The sequence below is a fragment of the Ascaphus truei genome, chromosome 18, assembly GCF_040206685.1.
Source record: "Ascaphus truei isolate aAscTru1 chromosome 18, aAscTru1.hap1, whole genome shotgun sequence".
In the NCBI taxonomy this organism is placed as follows: Eukaryota; Metazoa; Chordata; class Amphibia; order Anura; family Ascaphidae; genus Ascaphus; species Ascaphus truei.
The window spans coordinates 31,573,269-31,590,413 of record NC_134500.1 but is presented as its reverse complement, the minus strand read 5'-3'; the positions used below and the strand labels follow the sequence as shown (position 1 = coordinate 31,590,413).

The 17,145-nt window shown below is 46.0% G+C and overlaps 1 protein-coding gene across 2 annotated transcripts in view; it reads left to right on the top strand.

Moving 5' to 3' along the window:
• Positions 1-16,919, top strand: part of LOC142469119 (neuronal acetylcholine receptor subunit alpha-3-like) — a 36,813-nt gene extending 19,894 nt beyond the window's left edge. For both annotated transcript variants that reach the window (XM_075576044.1, XM_075576043.1), the window contains exons 4-6: positions 3,450-3,559; positions 10,902-11,907; positions 15,352-16,919. In XM_075576044.1, the coding sequence (XP_075432159.1) occupies positions 3,450-3,559; positions 10,902-11,907; positions 15,352-15,474 (1,239 nt within the window). In that variant the 3' untranslated portion in view covers positions 15,475-16,919. The remainder of the gene's footprint in view (positions 1-3,449; positions 3,560-10,901; positions 11,908-15,351) is intronic.
• The last annotated feature ends 226 nt before the right edge of the window (positions 16,920-17,145 follow it).

Sequence of the window (17,145 nt, the reverse complement as noted above, 5' to 3'; positions counted from 1 at the left end):
ATAAATTAGAAGAGCAATGAAAACCCCACGTTAGGAACATATTCACATCACAGACAGGTCCCTAACCCTGCCTTTCCCCAGTATGTCAGCATACAATGCTTCCACTGCAGCCAGGGATTCTGGGTAACGACATGCAAATGAGCACAGTGGGTCACTTTTTGCTTCTTGTCCATTTTAACATAGACCCCCTATAAGCGTATGCTTGCCGTATTACACAGCGTTTCCAACACAGCCTCGGTGAAAGAAGTGTTGAGTCAGTAACCTACTCTTTTGACCTTTGGAATCTCATTAGTGCAAGGCTGGTTACAGGCTGTGTAATGAGTCTGGTATGTGGCTATAATCAGACACACAATAAGTTAGGGTGAGTAAACAAGTGACAAAACGAGTGACCATACAGTGTACAGCAAATTAAAATATTCCTTGTGAGCACATTCGCATATCTCAAACAGGTCGGCAGCCCTTCCCTTCCCCATTATCTCTTTGCGTACAATGCTTCCACTGCAGCCAGGGATTCTGGGAAATTACATGCAAATGAGCACTCACAGCGTGTCACTTTTTGTTTCTTGTCCACTTTCACATGGACCCCTATAAGCTTATGCCTGCTGTATTACACCGCTTTTAAGCATAGCCAGTAAACTTACCAACAGACAGCTGTTTCCACCTTTTGGGTTCTATCAGTGTGAGGATATTGGCCTTGCAATATTAAGCTGGGCTGGGTTTCAAGCACACATTAAATAAGTTATGGTGGGTAAAGAAAGTGACAGAAATCCCTGAAATATTAGAAGCAATTCCGTACTATCATTATCCAGTCCAGGGGCTCTCTCTGTATTGAACTGTATTGTCTTATTGTCTCACTGTTTCATTCCGTCATTGTCTCATTCCATCATTGTCTCATTCCATCATCGTCTCATTCCATCATTGTCTCCTTCCATCATTGTCTCCTTCCATCATTGTCTCCTTCCATCATTGTCTCTTTGTCCCATTGTCTCATTCCATCATTGTCTCATTCCATCATTGTCTCATTCCATCATTGTCTCATTCCATCACTGTCTCATTGTCTCATTCCATCATTGTCTCATTCCATCATGGTCTCATTGTCTCATTCCATCATTGTCTTATTCCATCATTGTCTCTTTGTCTCATTCCGTCATTGTCTCATACCATCATTGTCTCATTGTCTCATTCTCATTTCATCATTGTCTCATTCCATCATTCTCATTCCATCATTGTCTCTTTGTCTCATTGTCTCATTGTCTCATTCCATCATTGTCTCATTCCACCATTGTCTCATTCCACCATTGTCTCATTCCATCATTGTCTCATTCCATCACTGTCTCATTGTCTCATTCCATCATTGTCTCATTCCATCATGGTCTCATTGTCTCATTCCATCATTGTCTTATTCCATCATTGTCTTTTTGTCTCATTCCGTCATTGTCTCATACCATCATTGTCTCATTGTCTCATTCTCATTTCATCATTGTCTCATTTCATCATTGTCTCATTCCATCATTGTCTCTTTGTCTCATTGTCTCATTGTCTCATTCCATCATTGTCTCATTCCACCATTGTCTCATTCCACCATTGTCTCATTCCATCATTGTCTCATTCCATCATTGTCTCATTCCATCATTGTCTCCTTCCATCATTGTCTCCTTCCATCATTGTCTCCTTCCATCATTGTCTCCTTCCATCATTGTCTCCTTCCATCATTGTCTCTTTGTCTCATTGTCTCATTCCATCATTGTCTCATTCCATCATCGTCTCATTCCATCATTGTCTCCTTCCATCATTGTCTCCTTCCATCATTGTCTCCTTCCATCATTGTCTCTTTGTCCCATTGTCTCATTCCATCATTGTCTCATTCCATCATTGTCTCATTCCATCATTGTCTCATTCCATCACTGTCTCATTGTCTCATTCCATCATTGTCTCATTCCATCATGGTCTCATTGTCTCATTCCATCATTGTCTTATTCCATCATTGTCTCTTTGTCTCATTCCGTCATTGTCTCATACCATCATTGTCTCATTGTCTCATTCTCATTTCATCATTGTCTCATTCCATCATTCTCATTCCATCATTGTCTCTTTGTCTCATTGTATCATTGTCTCATTCCATCATTGTCTCATTCCACCATTGTCTCATTCCACCATTGTCTCATTCCATCATTGTCTCATTCCATCACTGTCTCATTGTCTCATTCCATCATTGTCTCATTCCATCATAGTCTCATTGTCTCATTCCATCATTGTCTTATTCCATCATTGTCTTTTTGTCTCATTCCGTCATTGTCTCATACCATCATTGTCTCATTGTCTCATTCTCATTTCATCATTGTCTCATTCCATCATTGTCTCATTCCATCATTGTCTCTTTGTCTCATTGTCTCATTCCATCATTGTCTCATTCCACCATTGTCTCATTCCACCATTGTCTCATTCCATCATTGTCTCATTCCATCATTGTCTCATTCCATCATTGTCTCCTTCCATCATTGTCTCCTTCCATCATTGTCTCCTTCCATCATTGTCTCCTTCCATCATTGTCTCCTTCCATCATTGTCTCTTTGTCTCATTGTCTCATTCCATCATTGTCTCATTCCATCATTTTCTCATTTCATCATTGTCTCATTCCATCACTGTCTCCTTCCATCATTGTCTCTTTGTCTCATTGTCTCATTTCATCATTGTCTCATTCCATCATTGTCTCCTTCCATCATTGTCTCCTTCCATCATTGTCTCCTTCCATCATTGTCTCCTTCCATCATTGTCTCATTGTCTCATTCCATCATTGTCTCATTCCATCATTTTCTCATTCCATCATTTTCTCATTTCATCATTGTCTCATTCCATCACTGTCTCCTTCCATCATTGTCTCTTTGTCTCATTGTCTCATTTCATCATTGTCTCATTCCATCATTGTCTCATTCCATCATTGTCTCATTCTATCATTGTCTCATTGAAACATTGCATAGCCTCATTGCATCGTTGTCTCATTGTCTCATTCCGTCATTCTCATTGAACTGTATCATTGCCTTGTCTCATTGCGTCATTGTGTTACTGCCTCATTGTCTCATTGCATCGTTGTCTGTGCCTTATTGTGACATTATCTCATTGTCTCATTGCATCACTGACTCAGTCTCATTGCGTCTTTGCCTCATAATGCCACAGTCTCATTGCGTCATTGCCTCATAGTACCACAGCCTCATTGCGTCGTCGTGTCACTGCCTCATTGCGTCGTTGTGTCACTGCCTCATTGCATGGTTGTGTCACTGCCTCATTGCGTCATCGTGTCACTACCTCATTGCGTCCTTGTGTCACTGTCTCATTGCATGGTTGTGTCACTGTCTCATTGCATGGTTGTGTCACTGCCTCAATGCATGGTTGTGTCACTGTCTCATTGCGTTGTTGCCTTATTGCCTCGTTGCTGTTGTTTTGTATTCTAGATATGGAATGATTATAAGTTAAAATGGAATCAAAGTCAATATGGAGGCATCAAGTTTATTCGAGTTCCTGCTGATCAGATATGGAAGCCGGATATTGTCTTATATAACAAGTAAGAATATATACCCTATATAGGTATATGTATGCAGATATATATATTTTTAATACTGCGTCTATAAATATATCTGTACACATATACATAGTATATATGTTTTGGAGGCATATGCTTAATGCGTTTCAAGGACATGACCATATACTGTAAAAGTGTGTGTGTGTGTGTGTGTGTGTATGTGTGTATGTGTGTACACACACACTCACATACACACACATATATACATATATACATATATATATATATATAAATATAAATGTAAATACAACTGTATGCTCATCTGCATGTCTTAGGCAGGTCTGCAACCCCACCTTTCACCATTATCACCCAGCACACAGCATTTTCACTGCAGCAAGGGATTCTGGGAAATGACATGCAAATGAGCACACAGTGCCACCTTTTGCTTCAAAAAACATTTTTAACATGGTTCCCTATAGGCTTAAGCTTGCTGCATGGTCACAGCTTTGAGCACAGCCAGGGTTAAGGTGCATATATATATATATATATATATATACATATTTATATATATATTCCATCATCTTCGCCCCTTGTTGATCCACTGGTGGATGAAGCCTCTCCAATGATCTTCCAGGTACTGCGGTTACAGCCTCTCTTCTCCATTGCTCGAATACATTGGTGGGTAGCGTGTTAGAAAAAAAATGACGTAATACAAGTTGTGATGGTTATTGTTAGTCCTATAGCCATTGTGGCGTTATCTTGTTTTCAACTTGGGAATGGTTCGTATCTATGACTCTCCTGTATTTTAATATTGTGCGATAGCTTCGTTAATCATTTGTCATGTTTTTGATACCATGAATGTTGACATTATCTTGGGCGTTTGCTATTGCCACTGGAGACCAGGACTATTTCATGGGATTAAGCACCAGACAGGACATCGGAGTCAAATAAAATAATTGTTATTCTGGCGAGAGCCAGCAGACCTAACACAAATCATAATAGAGCTTTACTCACAGTCCCTGGCCCATACAAGGGGAATCCTAAACAGTATAGGTGCCCAGCACCACCAAAATGCCTTTCCCAGTGCAGCTTCCACTCTTGAATCAGTTTAAAGTCCGTAAGTATAGCTGGCTATTTCTGAGGTAGCAAGTTTAAATTCCCCACTGTTGTGGAGCACACGCCCTGTGACGCACCTTGCTCTGAGAAGATCATGTGCAGGCGCCGTCCATTGGTTCTCAGGCGCAGGATCCAAACACGTTAGCACTGACAGCAGAACAGCTGATTAATCTAGGACACCTGCCCCGTGATGATCAAGTAGTATGATAGTGATTATCGTATTCAGCTGTGCTCCTTATCTTGGATTGGCTCTACAATCAAGAGTCAATCATCTGCTACTGTTGTGTACCTCTCATCCGATTGGTTCACTGACCTTTATATGCTCAGCGATCCCTGCTCCAAATCAGCTGAGCATAGTAGTCTCTACCTGTGAGGAAGTGCTGTCCACAAGCTTCTGCTTGCCGTACACTGCCTTGCTTGTCTTGCCTTGCGCTATCTTATCTTGCATTCCAGTTACCTTGACCACAGACCCCTACCCTACTTCCCGGACCTCTGCAACCCTCGACCTCGGCTTGGATATCTTCCACTCTACATTCTACTATCCTCGATCTCAATGACCTCAACTACCCTCCAGTCTCCTACCCTCGATCAGGGCGAGTATATCTACTACCTTACTTCTCCAAACCCTGAACCCAGCTATGCGACAACAAACCTGCACACGTGGCCTCTCGGCTTCAGGTCGGTGTTTACAAATCCCCACCTCGGCCTCGCTGTCCCGTCCTGTTTGTGTCGAGCAATCGTTACACCAGTCTAGCATACATAGGGAACACAGAACACACAGTTCTACACCAACGCCAATAGTTCAGTAACAATAAACGGTACAATCATTTTTCACGTACATGCTTTGGCCAGATAAGCCACAATAGGATGAATATACAGAGCTACCCTGTATATACAGCTAGACGATGGGGCAATGGCTGGGACTTACCTCTATTAGAAGAGCCACATTGCACCTATCGTCACAGCCATGTATCATGATTTCCTTTTCTTAATTCCTGTAGCTGTGAGGATTCTCCATTCTGGCGGCTAGAGACCTTCTCTTCACCTGAGAACTCTTGCAACAACAGACGCCCAGGATGCACGATCTCATGGTCCTGTTACGCATGCGCACGGACTGCGCGCACTCAGTCTGTCCTCCCGCGGGCTCCGTCTCCAAGCCCCGCCTCCGCAAAAGCATGCGGCATGCTCGTTCACCCAGCCTCCCCTCTAACCTCCTTCCCAGTCTCCACCCCCGCTTCTGTGACAGGCAGGCCCGGGAGTGACGCGCGCACCGGACTCCGCCCCCCTGACCATAGTGACGCGCACGGAACAGCACTCGCTCGGTTCCGCCTCCAAGACTCGGGCACCCTCTGCAGAAGGGCATGCGTGGTGCGCAAGTGACGCGCGACCAGGTCAACAGTCCTCCACGTCAGCAACGCTCGCGACATGTAGCTCCGCCTCCGCTTCTAATTTGGCTGTGTGATAGGGCACACCTGTGTGACCCAGCAGCCTATAGGATTCCCCTCTTCTGCTCCGCCCTAGCTTTTCATTGGTTGATGGCTCCTTAAATATCTGCCTTGCTCATTCACTCATTGCTGAGCATAACTTCGTGTGACGCTGTGCCTTGCTGCATTCCTGCCTTGTACGTTGCTGCATCCTGCCATGTGCCTTGCTACATTCCTGCCTTGTTCCTGCTGCTGCCTGACCCCTGCTTCATATCTGGACTCCGCACCTCTCCTCTCCTGACCTCCCATTTGACGGCGCGTCACACCAGCCACCTGAATCAATGTAAGGGAAGTTGCAGAGGCCTCACACAATCCCCCAGCATTTAATTTAAATGCCTTGGGGCAGAGCGCGGGGCCTCTGCAACCGCCTCTCGCACCTCCTAGTTTGCGCTACCCTGCCTTATAAGTGTAAGGAATCTGGGAACACGTCCCCTGCGGCATGTCCCCTCCTTACCTGCTGCTCCACACACCTCCGAGCCGCTTACAGAACGCGCGCGCACACGAGGACTTTCTACTCCACCACGGAGCTTGGCTCCGCCCTCCGTACACAACACGCGCCCGTCACATGCGGAGCGCACACGTGACGTCGTGCACCGCTCCCCAGCTGCGAGGCAAGTATGCTAATCTCTCTCACCTGTCTCCTGCACCTTACTGCCAATCTCCGCCTCCGCTCCACCCCTCTCTCCCATTCGTGCTTCACTGCTACATAATCTCAGCTGTCTCACTCATTCCTTGCTGAGCATAGTTCATGGTAACCTTGTGTTTCCACGTCCCTGCCCTGCCTTGTGCTTTAACTTTGTTGCTGCTTATTTCTCCTGTGTACCGACCCGGCTTGACATTAGAACCTCTCTCTGGGATTACCGACCCCGGCTTGCCTCAGACCATCCGCACTTCTCTATCCCCGGCCACGGCAATCAGACTAACTACCTTCCTACTGGCTCCAACCCCTGACCTCGGCACTCCGGACACTGACTACTCTCCTGGCACCAACCTAGGACCTCGGCAAGTATCCAGACTAACCCACTCTCTCCAATCCAGACCCGGCGATCTTGACTATCCACCCTCCAGGCGTGCCTCCGCTGCTGTGGGTGCACAGTTTAATACTTTCCCACCTCAGAACCGGGGTCCCGCCTTGTTCGTGGTGAGCACAAGCGTTACAATAAGATGATGAATTGTATTGTGCCATTGATGAATTTTGTAATATTCTTGTAGATTCTCTGTATTTTGTCAGAATGTTTATCATGTGTAATAATACATTGTGCGTTAGTACTCACTAGATGAAACATGTGATATACTCATTACATACTGTATGAATCGTGCTGTTTTAATTGCATTTGCAATTATTAGTGATGTTTTCAGTCCTATACTATGTACATTTTTTTTATATTCAGCACTGTCACTTTAAATGAATCGGAGAACTAGGGTATATACTGTATGAATAGTGTGACGCAGCCACTCTCAGCACCCCTGAGGAAGTCACAGAGAAACCCGTAGGGTGCTTACTGTGCATGAGCTAAGTTTTCAGCTGACTGGACACCAGGGGCGTTCGATCGCGAGACGGATAAGCTACCATGTGACGCCGAAGTGCAGTGCACCAGAAACCTAGGAGAGGACGCTTACGTGGTGCCGCGGTGGTGAGGACACGCCTCGTATCGCCTAAATATTGAGTCAGTTGTACATCTTAAAAAACAAAAAAAGGGCGCAAGAGGAAAGAACAAAAACTAAATCAATTTAAGTACAATAAAATGTATATATAAAAAGCAAATAACACTTACAATATAAAAGGGATCATAAAGATCCAGTCACCCACTCACCAAATAACGGATCCTGAAAATACAGGACCCCACAATGGTCTTATTAGGAAAAAGGCAGTCCAGCCTTGGGGTCCTCGTGGAGGTGAAGAGATGGCAGCTTCCAGATATCCGTCATCAAGGTATCCCGTACTCGCATGATGACCTCACCACAACGTGTTTCCCGTCTGAATGACGCGAAACGCGTTGTGGTGAAGTCATCAGGTGGCTACGTGATACCGTGATGACGGATACCCGGAAGCTGCCATCCCTTCACCTCCACAAGGACGCCAACTCTAAGCTGTTTCCTCCATTTTTAACACTCTACGGGCTGACCTCCTTCCTAATAAGACCTGGACTGTGAGATTGTGGGGTCCTGTATTTCAGGATCCAATCCTTCGTGGAAGTGGCGTTCTTTGGTGAGTGGATGACTGGATCTTTATGATCCCTTTTATATTGTAAGTGTTATTTACTTTTTATATCTAAATTTTATTGTGCTCAAATTGATTTTGTTTTTGTTCTTTCCTCTTGCGCCCTTTTTTTGTTTTGTATGCCTGGATTGACCCCGCTGACCACGGGAGAATAGGAGCAGCAAAGGGAGGAATAGTTTTTTAGTTGTACATCCTAGACTTTTATTAAAACTCGATTACACGATGTTGGCGCCCCCTCTATCCCTTACACTTTGTAACGCTCGCGCTGCCCACAAACAAGACAAGACCCCGGTACTGAGGTGGGAAGGTATACCACCACACACCCGCAGCAGCGGAGGGCGGATAGTTTATCATTGCCAGGTCTGGGTTGGAGAGTTTAGGAAATGTGGTATACTTGCCGAGTCCTTGGATTGGATAAGACAGGATAGTTGGGGTCCATAAGCCATGGTCTGGGATTGTAGAGAGGACAGTAGTCCGAATCCATATGCGGTGTTCAAGGGTAGGAGAGATCGCCGTAGTTGAGGGTATGCTAAAATCCAAAATCCAGAAGGGTCCACAAACACGCCGAGTCGGAACACAAGAGGTTAACTGCAAAGGAGACAGAGCACTGCACCACTGAAGTGAGCTTCACGAGGCTACATAGGGTTATGCTGAGCAAAGCATGGGAGGAATCAGGAAGTATTTACAGGCAGGGCAGACCAATGGGAACAGGAGCCGGAGTGGAGGCGCGGCTCCAGCGGGGCTGGGATAGGCTGCAGGCAACAAGGCAGGGAGGAGAGACTTGCCACGCAGCTGGGGATCGTCGCACGTCATCGCGTGTGCGGTCGTGCGGGAGAGATGCGGGAGGCAGAACCAGGTTCCGTGCGGCAGCTAGGAGAGCTGTGGGTGCGTGTGCGCTCTGTAATGAGAGCGAGGGAGCTCATGGGCAGGAACAGTGGCCGCGGCGGCAGCAGGAGCAGCAGGTAAGGAGGGAACACGCCGCAAAGGACGTGTTCACCGATTCCCTACACATGTCCTGATGCTCAGTTCGAGTGTCTACAACCTTATAAAGAGAAAGAGGATCGATCCCTTCTGGATACGTTTTTTTTCTTCAATTTACGCAACACCGATTGTTGTGTAATTTGAGAACAATTTGGTGAAAGACATTTTGCTTCATAACACTTTATTGGCGCTTTCTATTTGCGCTAAAGGTATTTTTCTCTGACTAGCTTTCTGTCTCTGGGGTGAGAGACAATACCTTGGCAGCAGGGAAAGTTTATATATATATATACTACTCAATGTATTGTATTGTGCACTGATTTAGATTAGGTTGGGCTTGTCTTTTTTTTCTTTAAATCTGAACATGTGTTAGAGCGTCGTTGAGAAGAGAGACTTGTAACCGCAGTGCCTGGAAGAACATTGGAGGGAGACTTCATCCATCAGTGGGACGCCAAGGGCTGAAGATGATTGTGATAGTGGGTGTGTACACAGGGCACTATGTTACACAATATGCTAAAGCAGCGTACCTGTTTATGCTGCTGCACGCCGCTCCCTTAGGGGGGTTTCTGGTTGCACATTAGGCCCAGAGAAAACCGTGACATTTGGAGGCACCAGACAAAAAAAAGGGATTGTCCCGGCTAAACAGGAACATCAGGTCACCCTAAAAGGAAGCAGAGGGTATCCGGTGCTAAACCATGTTAATTTGAGCTCTTGGGACCCATTGCTTCCTGAAATACTTACCAGGGAAGGTGAAACTTGTACTTTCCCTGCCGGGGAAACCAAATGGTGTCTAAATCTTCTGTGCTACGTGGGCCAATAGGAAACAATTATATCATGTTGTAGTTTCCTATTGGCCCGTGTGACACCGGAGATCTAAACCTCCAGTAAGTAACAGGTGGGACCTTGAAGCAGGTCTCTCCGGAGCGGAAAATAACACGGTCCAGTTTGAGACACCCCGCTTCCTATTCATGTTAAAGTGGGTGTCTGGGTGGAACGGATCCTTTAAGCAGAACATTGCACTGCACTTTTTTTGTAAAAGGAATAAAGAAAGATGGCAGCTGACTGTTGTAGGGATGAAGGAGGAAGCAGGAAGAGGATACAGTAATTGTCAGAGGGCTATTCCCGTGAGATTCCTGAGCTCCTCCTCCCCTCCACTGTCCCCCTGCACACAGTCACATGGGGGCCATGAACACAGATACACCTGGGGCTCTGCACACAGTCACACGGGGTCCTGAACACAGACACATGGGGTCCATGAACGCAGACACACAGGGGCCCCTGCACACAGACACTCAGGGGGCCCTGCACACAGATACATGGGGCCCCTGCACACAGACACACAAGGGGGCCCCTGAACACAGAAACATGGGGCCCATGCACACAGACACACGGGTCCCCTGCACACAGACACACCTTTGTGCTCTGGCCCTTTCTGTACTATCTGCAGTGTGACAGTTATTAAGATTAGTACTCACATATCTATTTATGATGTCTACCCTTGGATATCCTGGCTGTGGCCCCGTAGAGATTCCTTCTTTACTTTCTGAGCTTGATCGCTTCAGACGCCTCCTTCACCTTTTCCCAGCGCCGTAGGAGCATTCCAGGTGGATGACAAAGCCAAGGCCCTGTTGAAACACACAGGTGACGTCACCTGGATCCCCCCGACTATTTTTAAGAGCTCCTGCAAGATCGACGTCACCTTCTTCCCATTCGACTACCAGAACTGCACCTTGAAGTTCGGCTCTTGGACGTACGACAAAGCAAAGATCGATCTGGTGATGATCGGCTCTGCCATCAACCTGAAAGAGTACTGGGAGAGTGGCGAGTGGGTTATCATCAAAGCTCCCGGATACAAGCACGAAATGAAATACAACTGCTGCGCGGAAATTTACCAGGACATCACCTACTCCTTATATATCCGCCGCCTGCCTTTATTCTACACAATCAACATGATAATCCCCTGCCTCCTCATTTCTTGCTTAACCATCTTGGTTTTCTACTTGCCGTCGGACTGCGGAGAAAAGGTTACCCTGTGCATGTCTGTCCTCTTATCCCTCACGGTGTTTCTCCTGGTTATTACCGAAATTATTCCCTCCACGTCTCTAGTGATCCCGCTCATCGGCGAATATTTGCTTTTCACTATGATTTTTGTGACGCTGTCGATTGTGATCACTGTATTTGTGCTGAATGTACACTATCGAAGTCCCAAAACGCACACGATGCCCGAGTGGGTGAAGACGATTTTCTTGCACATGCTTCCAAGAATAATATTCATGACGAGACCGACAAAGGAAGAGATGTACACTGCACAACCCCCTCTGAATGCGGAGATCTTTCACATAAGTAGCATCAGCAGTTCTGAAAGTAGAAGCATTAATGGCCATTTCCAGTACCAGGACAGCACTTGTGCCTGTGGACAGGTGAGAAGATTGTATGGCTCAGATGTTGCATGTAACCTTATAAGAGGTTCCAGCTTGGAATCGGTAGACGATCATCTTTCCAATTCGAGGTTATCCCCAGAATTGAGAGAAGCCATAGAGAGTGTGCATTTTATTGCCGAGCATATGAGGACGCAGAATGAAGCCAATGAGGTGAGAGAGAGAATTTCTCCGTCTAAATGTGTACTGGGTTTCAGGGGGTTGTGGGAGAAGCGGATATAAAGGACATATTGGGTAAATACAAAACAAGTTTATAACAAGTCATGTGAATATACGCAGACTCAGACAAGTATTCACTTGTGCATGTACACATGCACGCAAACATACAGTACATACAGTCACAGAGACAGACATTCGTACATACATGCACTCACCCCGCCTCCTCCTAGCGTATAATGATAGTTTTAGAGAAAACTGATACACACACAAACACACACAGAGCAGACTGACTCAGATACACACACACACACACACACACACACACACACACACACACACACACACACACACACACACACACACACACACATACATAGAGCAAACTGACTCAGATACAAACTGATACACATATTACTGTATATACAAGTCAGATAGCACTTCTAAATTAGAAATTGTGTGCGTGGTTCACTGGTGGACGGGAAAAAAGACCACTTCTAGTGGACAAATACAGTTTGTATATAACATACATACACTGATGCACACAGAGCAGACTGACTTGCATACACACACACACACACACATACACTGATACACACAAAACAGACTTACATAAACACACTCATTGATACACAAAGAGCAGACTGACTCACATACACACATACACTGATACACACAGAGCAGACTCACTCACACACACTGATACACACAGAGCAGACTCCCTCACATACACACACTAATGCACACGGAGCACTGACTCACATACACACACACACACAGAGCAGACTGACTCACATACACACCCACCGACAGAGCAGACTGACTCACATACACCCACACCCACAGAGCGGACTGACTCACACACACCCACCCACAGAGCAGACTGACTCACATACTCACACACCCACAGAGCAGACTGACTCACACACACCCACCCACAGAGCAGACTGACTCACATACACCCATCCACAGAGCAGACTGACTCACATACACACACACACACAGAGCAGACTGACTCACATACACCCACCCACAGAGCAGACTGACTCACATACACCCACCCACAGAGCAGACTGACTCACATACACACACACCCACAGAGCAGACTGACTCACATACACACACACACACACACACCCACACACACCCACAGAGCAGACTGACACACACACACACACACACACACACACACACACACAGCAGACTGACACACACACACACACACACACACAGAGCAGACTGACTCACATACACACACACACACACACACACACAAAGAGCAGACTGATATACACACACAAACACAGAAGACTGACTCTGATACATACACATACACTGAAACGCACAGAACAAACTGATACACACACACACAGAAGACTGGCTCAGAAACACCCACCCACTGATACACACACACACACACTGATACACACACACACACACACACACACAAAGAGCAGACTGATATACACACACACACAAACACAGAAGACTGACTCCGATACATACACATACACTGAAACGCACAGAACAAACTGATACACACACACACAGAAGACCGGCTCAGAAACACACACCTACTGATACACACACACACACACACTGATACACACACACACACAAAGCAGACTTAGGGCGATATTTACTAAGCAGAGCTATTCCATAAAACAAAGGAGAAGTAGTGGCACTCGTAGTGTTCATACGATGCTCAGACCATTCTAACACTATTCAAGAGACAAATAGTGGCACAGCGTACACAGTGATCCCATCCCACGAAACGCTGTGCCACTATTTGTGTCTTTTGAATACTGTTAGAATGGTCTGAGCATCGTTTGAACCCTACGAGTGCGACTACTCCTTGTCCTCTATTTTTGAAATGTATGACGGTTGTGGGATCCCACCACGGAGACGCCACTCACCACGAAGACGCCACGCACCACGAAGACGCCACACACCACGGAGACGCCACGCACCACGGATAATCCAAGCATAGCTCTTTGAATAGACAGGAGTGGCGGCCAAGTACCCATTTCTGTCTATTCCATACAGTAAGACATCTCCTCATGTCAGGAGACACGTTAATTAACAGTAAGATGTCTTAGGGCAGGGGTTATCAAATCCAGTCCTCAAGCCCTCCCAACGGGTCAGGTTTTTCAGGACATCCCAGCTTCAGCGCAGGTGGCTCAATCAGAGGCTCAGTCAAAGACTGAGCCTCTGAACCACCTGTACTGAAGCTGTGACTGATTGAGCCACCTGTGCTGAAGCAGAGACTGATTGAGCCACCTGTGCTGAAGTAGGGACTGATTGAGCCACCTGTGCTTAAGCTGGGATATCCTGAAAACCTGACCTGTTGGAGGGGGCTTGAGGACTGGGGTTGAGCCCCCCGGTCTTAGGGTATTGCAATACTTAGTACATACGCCCCAATACACTCCCTAAATTAATAGCAATATACAGAGCAATGTTCTGGGGCTGATTTTCCGTGAGTTCTCCCACAAAACTAACCCTGAATATGTACAGAAACCAACATAAAATTCTATGTAAACCCAACAATACGATGAATAATAAAATGCTGACGCGATAATAACAATGTTTGCGACACAGAGAAATCCTTATTTTGACATACACGCTCGTAAAACAGAACAAATCCTACAGAGGAAACCCAATCACTGGGCCATGTGGTTCTCAGTAGGTACAGGACATGCGCTCTAGAACACTTGGTCCCGGTCGTGTTGCCGCGACTAGATCTCCACCGGCGTTTAACCGTGACTCACCTCGCCGCAGGGACCTCTCTCCGCCGGCCGTTTCTCCTCCAAGGTAAGTCCCTAACCATATCCCTTACCCTAAAACCCCCCTAACCCGTAACCCCTATTACTAATGCCACCCGTACCCTAAAACCTGAACCTCTTACCCTATAAACCCTTACCCTCTTCCCCTACCCTAAAAACCTAGCTCCTTATCCTATTCCTCTACTCTAAAAACCTAACCCTTTACCCTATTCCCCTACTCTAAAAACCTAACCCCTTTACCCTAATCCCCTACTCTAAAAATTTAACCACTTAACCTAATCCCCTACTCTAAAAACCTAGCTCCTTATCCTATTCCCCTACTCTAAAAACCTAACTCCTTACCCTAAAACCCCTATTCTTAACCCCATACCCTAACACTTAAAATTAACTTACCTTGGCAAAGTGGCCGGTGGCTGAGCTACCAGCGGCGGAGGGTCACTCTGTGGCCGAACTCCGGCAGAGACTTGGTCGATCACGGCAAGACGGCCGCTGATCAAATAAATGTCCCATTCCGCAGGACACGGATACAGTGACGGCCAAATCTGCTATATGTATGTATGCGGTTATCATGGAACGACCATGTCTATCCGCACATCCACGATTCCCATAACTAATTGCTAAGGTCGACATTCGCCAACGATCTCCCTCTCTCCTGCAGATTGAGGACGACTGGAAATACGTTGCAATGGTGATCGATCGCATCTTCCTGTGGCTTTTTGTGCTGGTCTGCATCTTGGGCACCGCTGGGCTCTTCTTACAACCTCTGATGTTTGGAGATTAAACCCGGGAAGTTTGCCATTGGCTGCCCTTGTAGAGATGTGAGAAGACCTGTCTTGTTCACTGCCAGATATTTACCATACTCACCGCTGTTCCTTACATTAGCCAGCATCACTCATCTCTAGATTCCTGTATATTAATGACCTCCTAATTGGTGCATCCTACGATCGCTAAATAAACTCAACAACAATGACAGAATCTGTGATTTTATTTAAACTAGATGTGTGAACTTGCCATACATGGACAGATACCGCACACAGAGCGAGCACAGTAACACTACATATTCATTTACTAAACCACACGTTCACTTTGTGAAAGAAAATGAAACTAGATTTTCTTTAAGAAAACAAACACCCTTTGTGAAGAGAGGGGGTAACCAGGCTATACAATAAAGGTTAAGCCCTCTGGTTACCCCTGAAACCGTGGGGTCCCTGGCAGCTAAATAGCACCATAAGATTATACATGTGAAAAATAAAGTGATCCCTGCTTTTCTCTGTTTTCATGTTCCCTTGGCCCTAGAAATGTGAAACTTTGTATGTGTAAGTTTTAGGTGGGGTATTTGGGTAGAAATACAATTATTTTATTTGCAGGAGTTCGGGGGTCGAAGTTACCGGTAGTCCTTTCATATTCCCCGGCGAGCAGCCATGATTTGCTGTTATGCGGGGTGAATTACACCGGGGCAACCCAGTGTCCCCCGGACTCCTGAGTTTCAAGCCCAAATATCCCCAATCCATTTCCCTTATAAGTATAATGCTTCCCAAGGTTAAAGTGTACTTTATAATGTTTTATACATTTGTTATAAGACTCTATACAGTCAGCTACGGCATCAGCATAGACGCCGGCATGTCTGTATAGAGTCCGTAGTTCAAAGAGGAGAGGATGTCCAGAGGTGAGAAGAACGTTTGGTGGACGAGGAAGGGCGAATTGCCAAGTTCGGACGCCTCCTCCCCTGACGTCAGCCAAGAGACAAGCGCCTGTTACTATAGGGTTCCCACGCTCTGATTGGTCGCTCCTCCTTCCTCCAGGATGGATATGGCCAAGTCCGAGAACCAGGCCATCCAGTGACTTGAGTCGATGAAGCTAGGGTGGGCTTTTCAAAGTTGCTCTGTTCGAAATAGCAGACCAACTGGCTTCGTTTTGAAGCTACAGTAGGAAAGTTTGCCTCGCAGAGACCAGTCCTGTCTTTTACGGCCAAGTTGTACAAATCAAACGTAGCGGTCACGGCCATGACTTCTCGACGAAATCAGTTCCAGGACAATCAGGACGAGGTCCCGGTCAGGATTTTCTACTGAATCTCGGTCCAGGACGTCCGGGACAAGGTCCCGATCAGGGTAAGCCCTTGCAAGCGGGCGCCCTGCACCTAGGAAAGATCTACTTACCCCAGACCCCAGTAAGTTTGTATATTTCTGTCTTTTGTATTTCTGTTGTGTTTCCGAGGTTGTATCCAAATAAACCCCATTTTATTTCACTGCCTTGTTTTGCCTATTGAATGATCCCGGTATAAATTTGTAAAAGGTCCTGGTCTCCTGTGACACCCTTCTTGTTTAGATGGTAGAAAAACAATGAATAGTATATCCTGACTTTAAAGGGGCAGTCCCCCTGTATGAATCACCTGGGTGTATTTAAAAGAATTTACATAAAATCAGTCATTAATCATCATGATAGTTTATTTTTG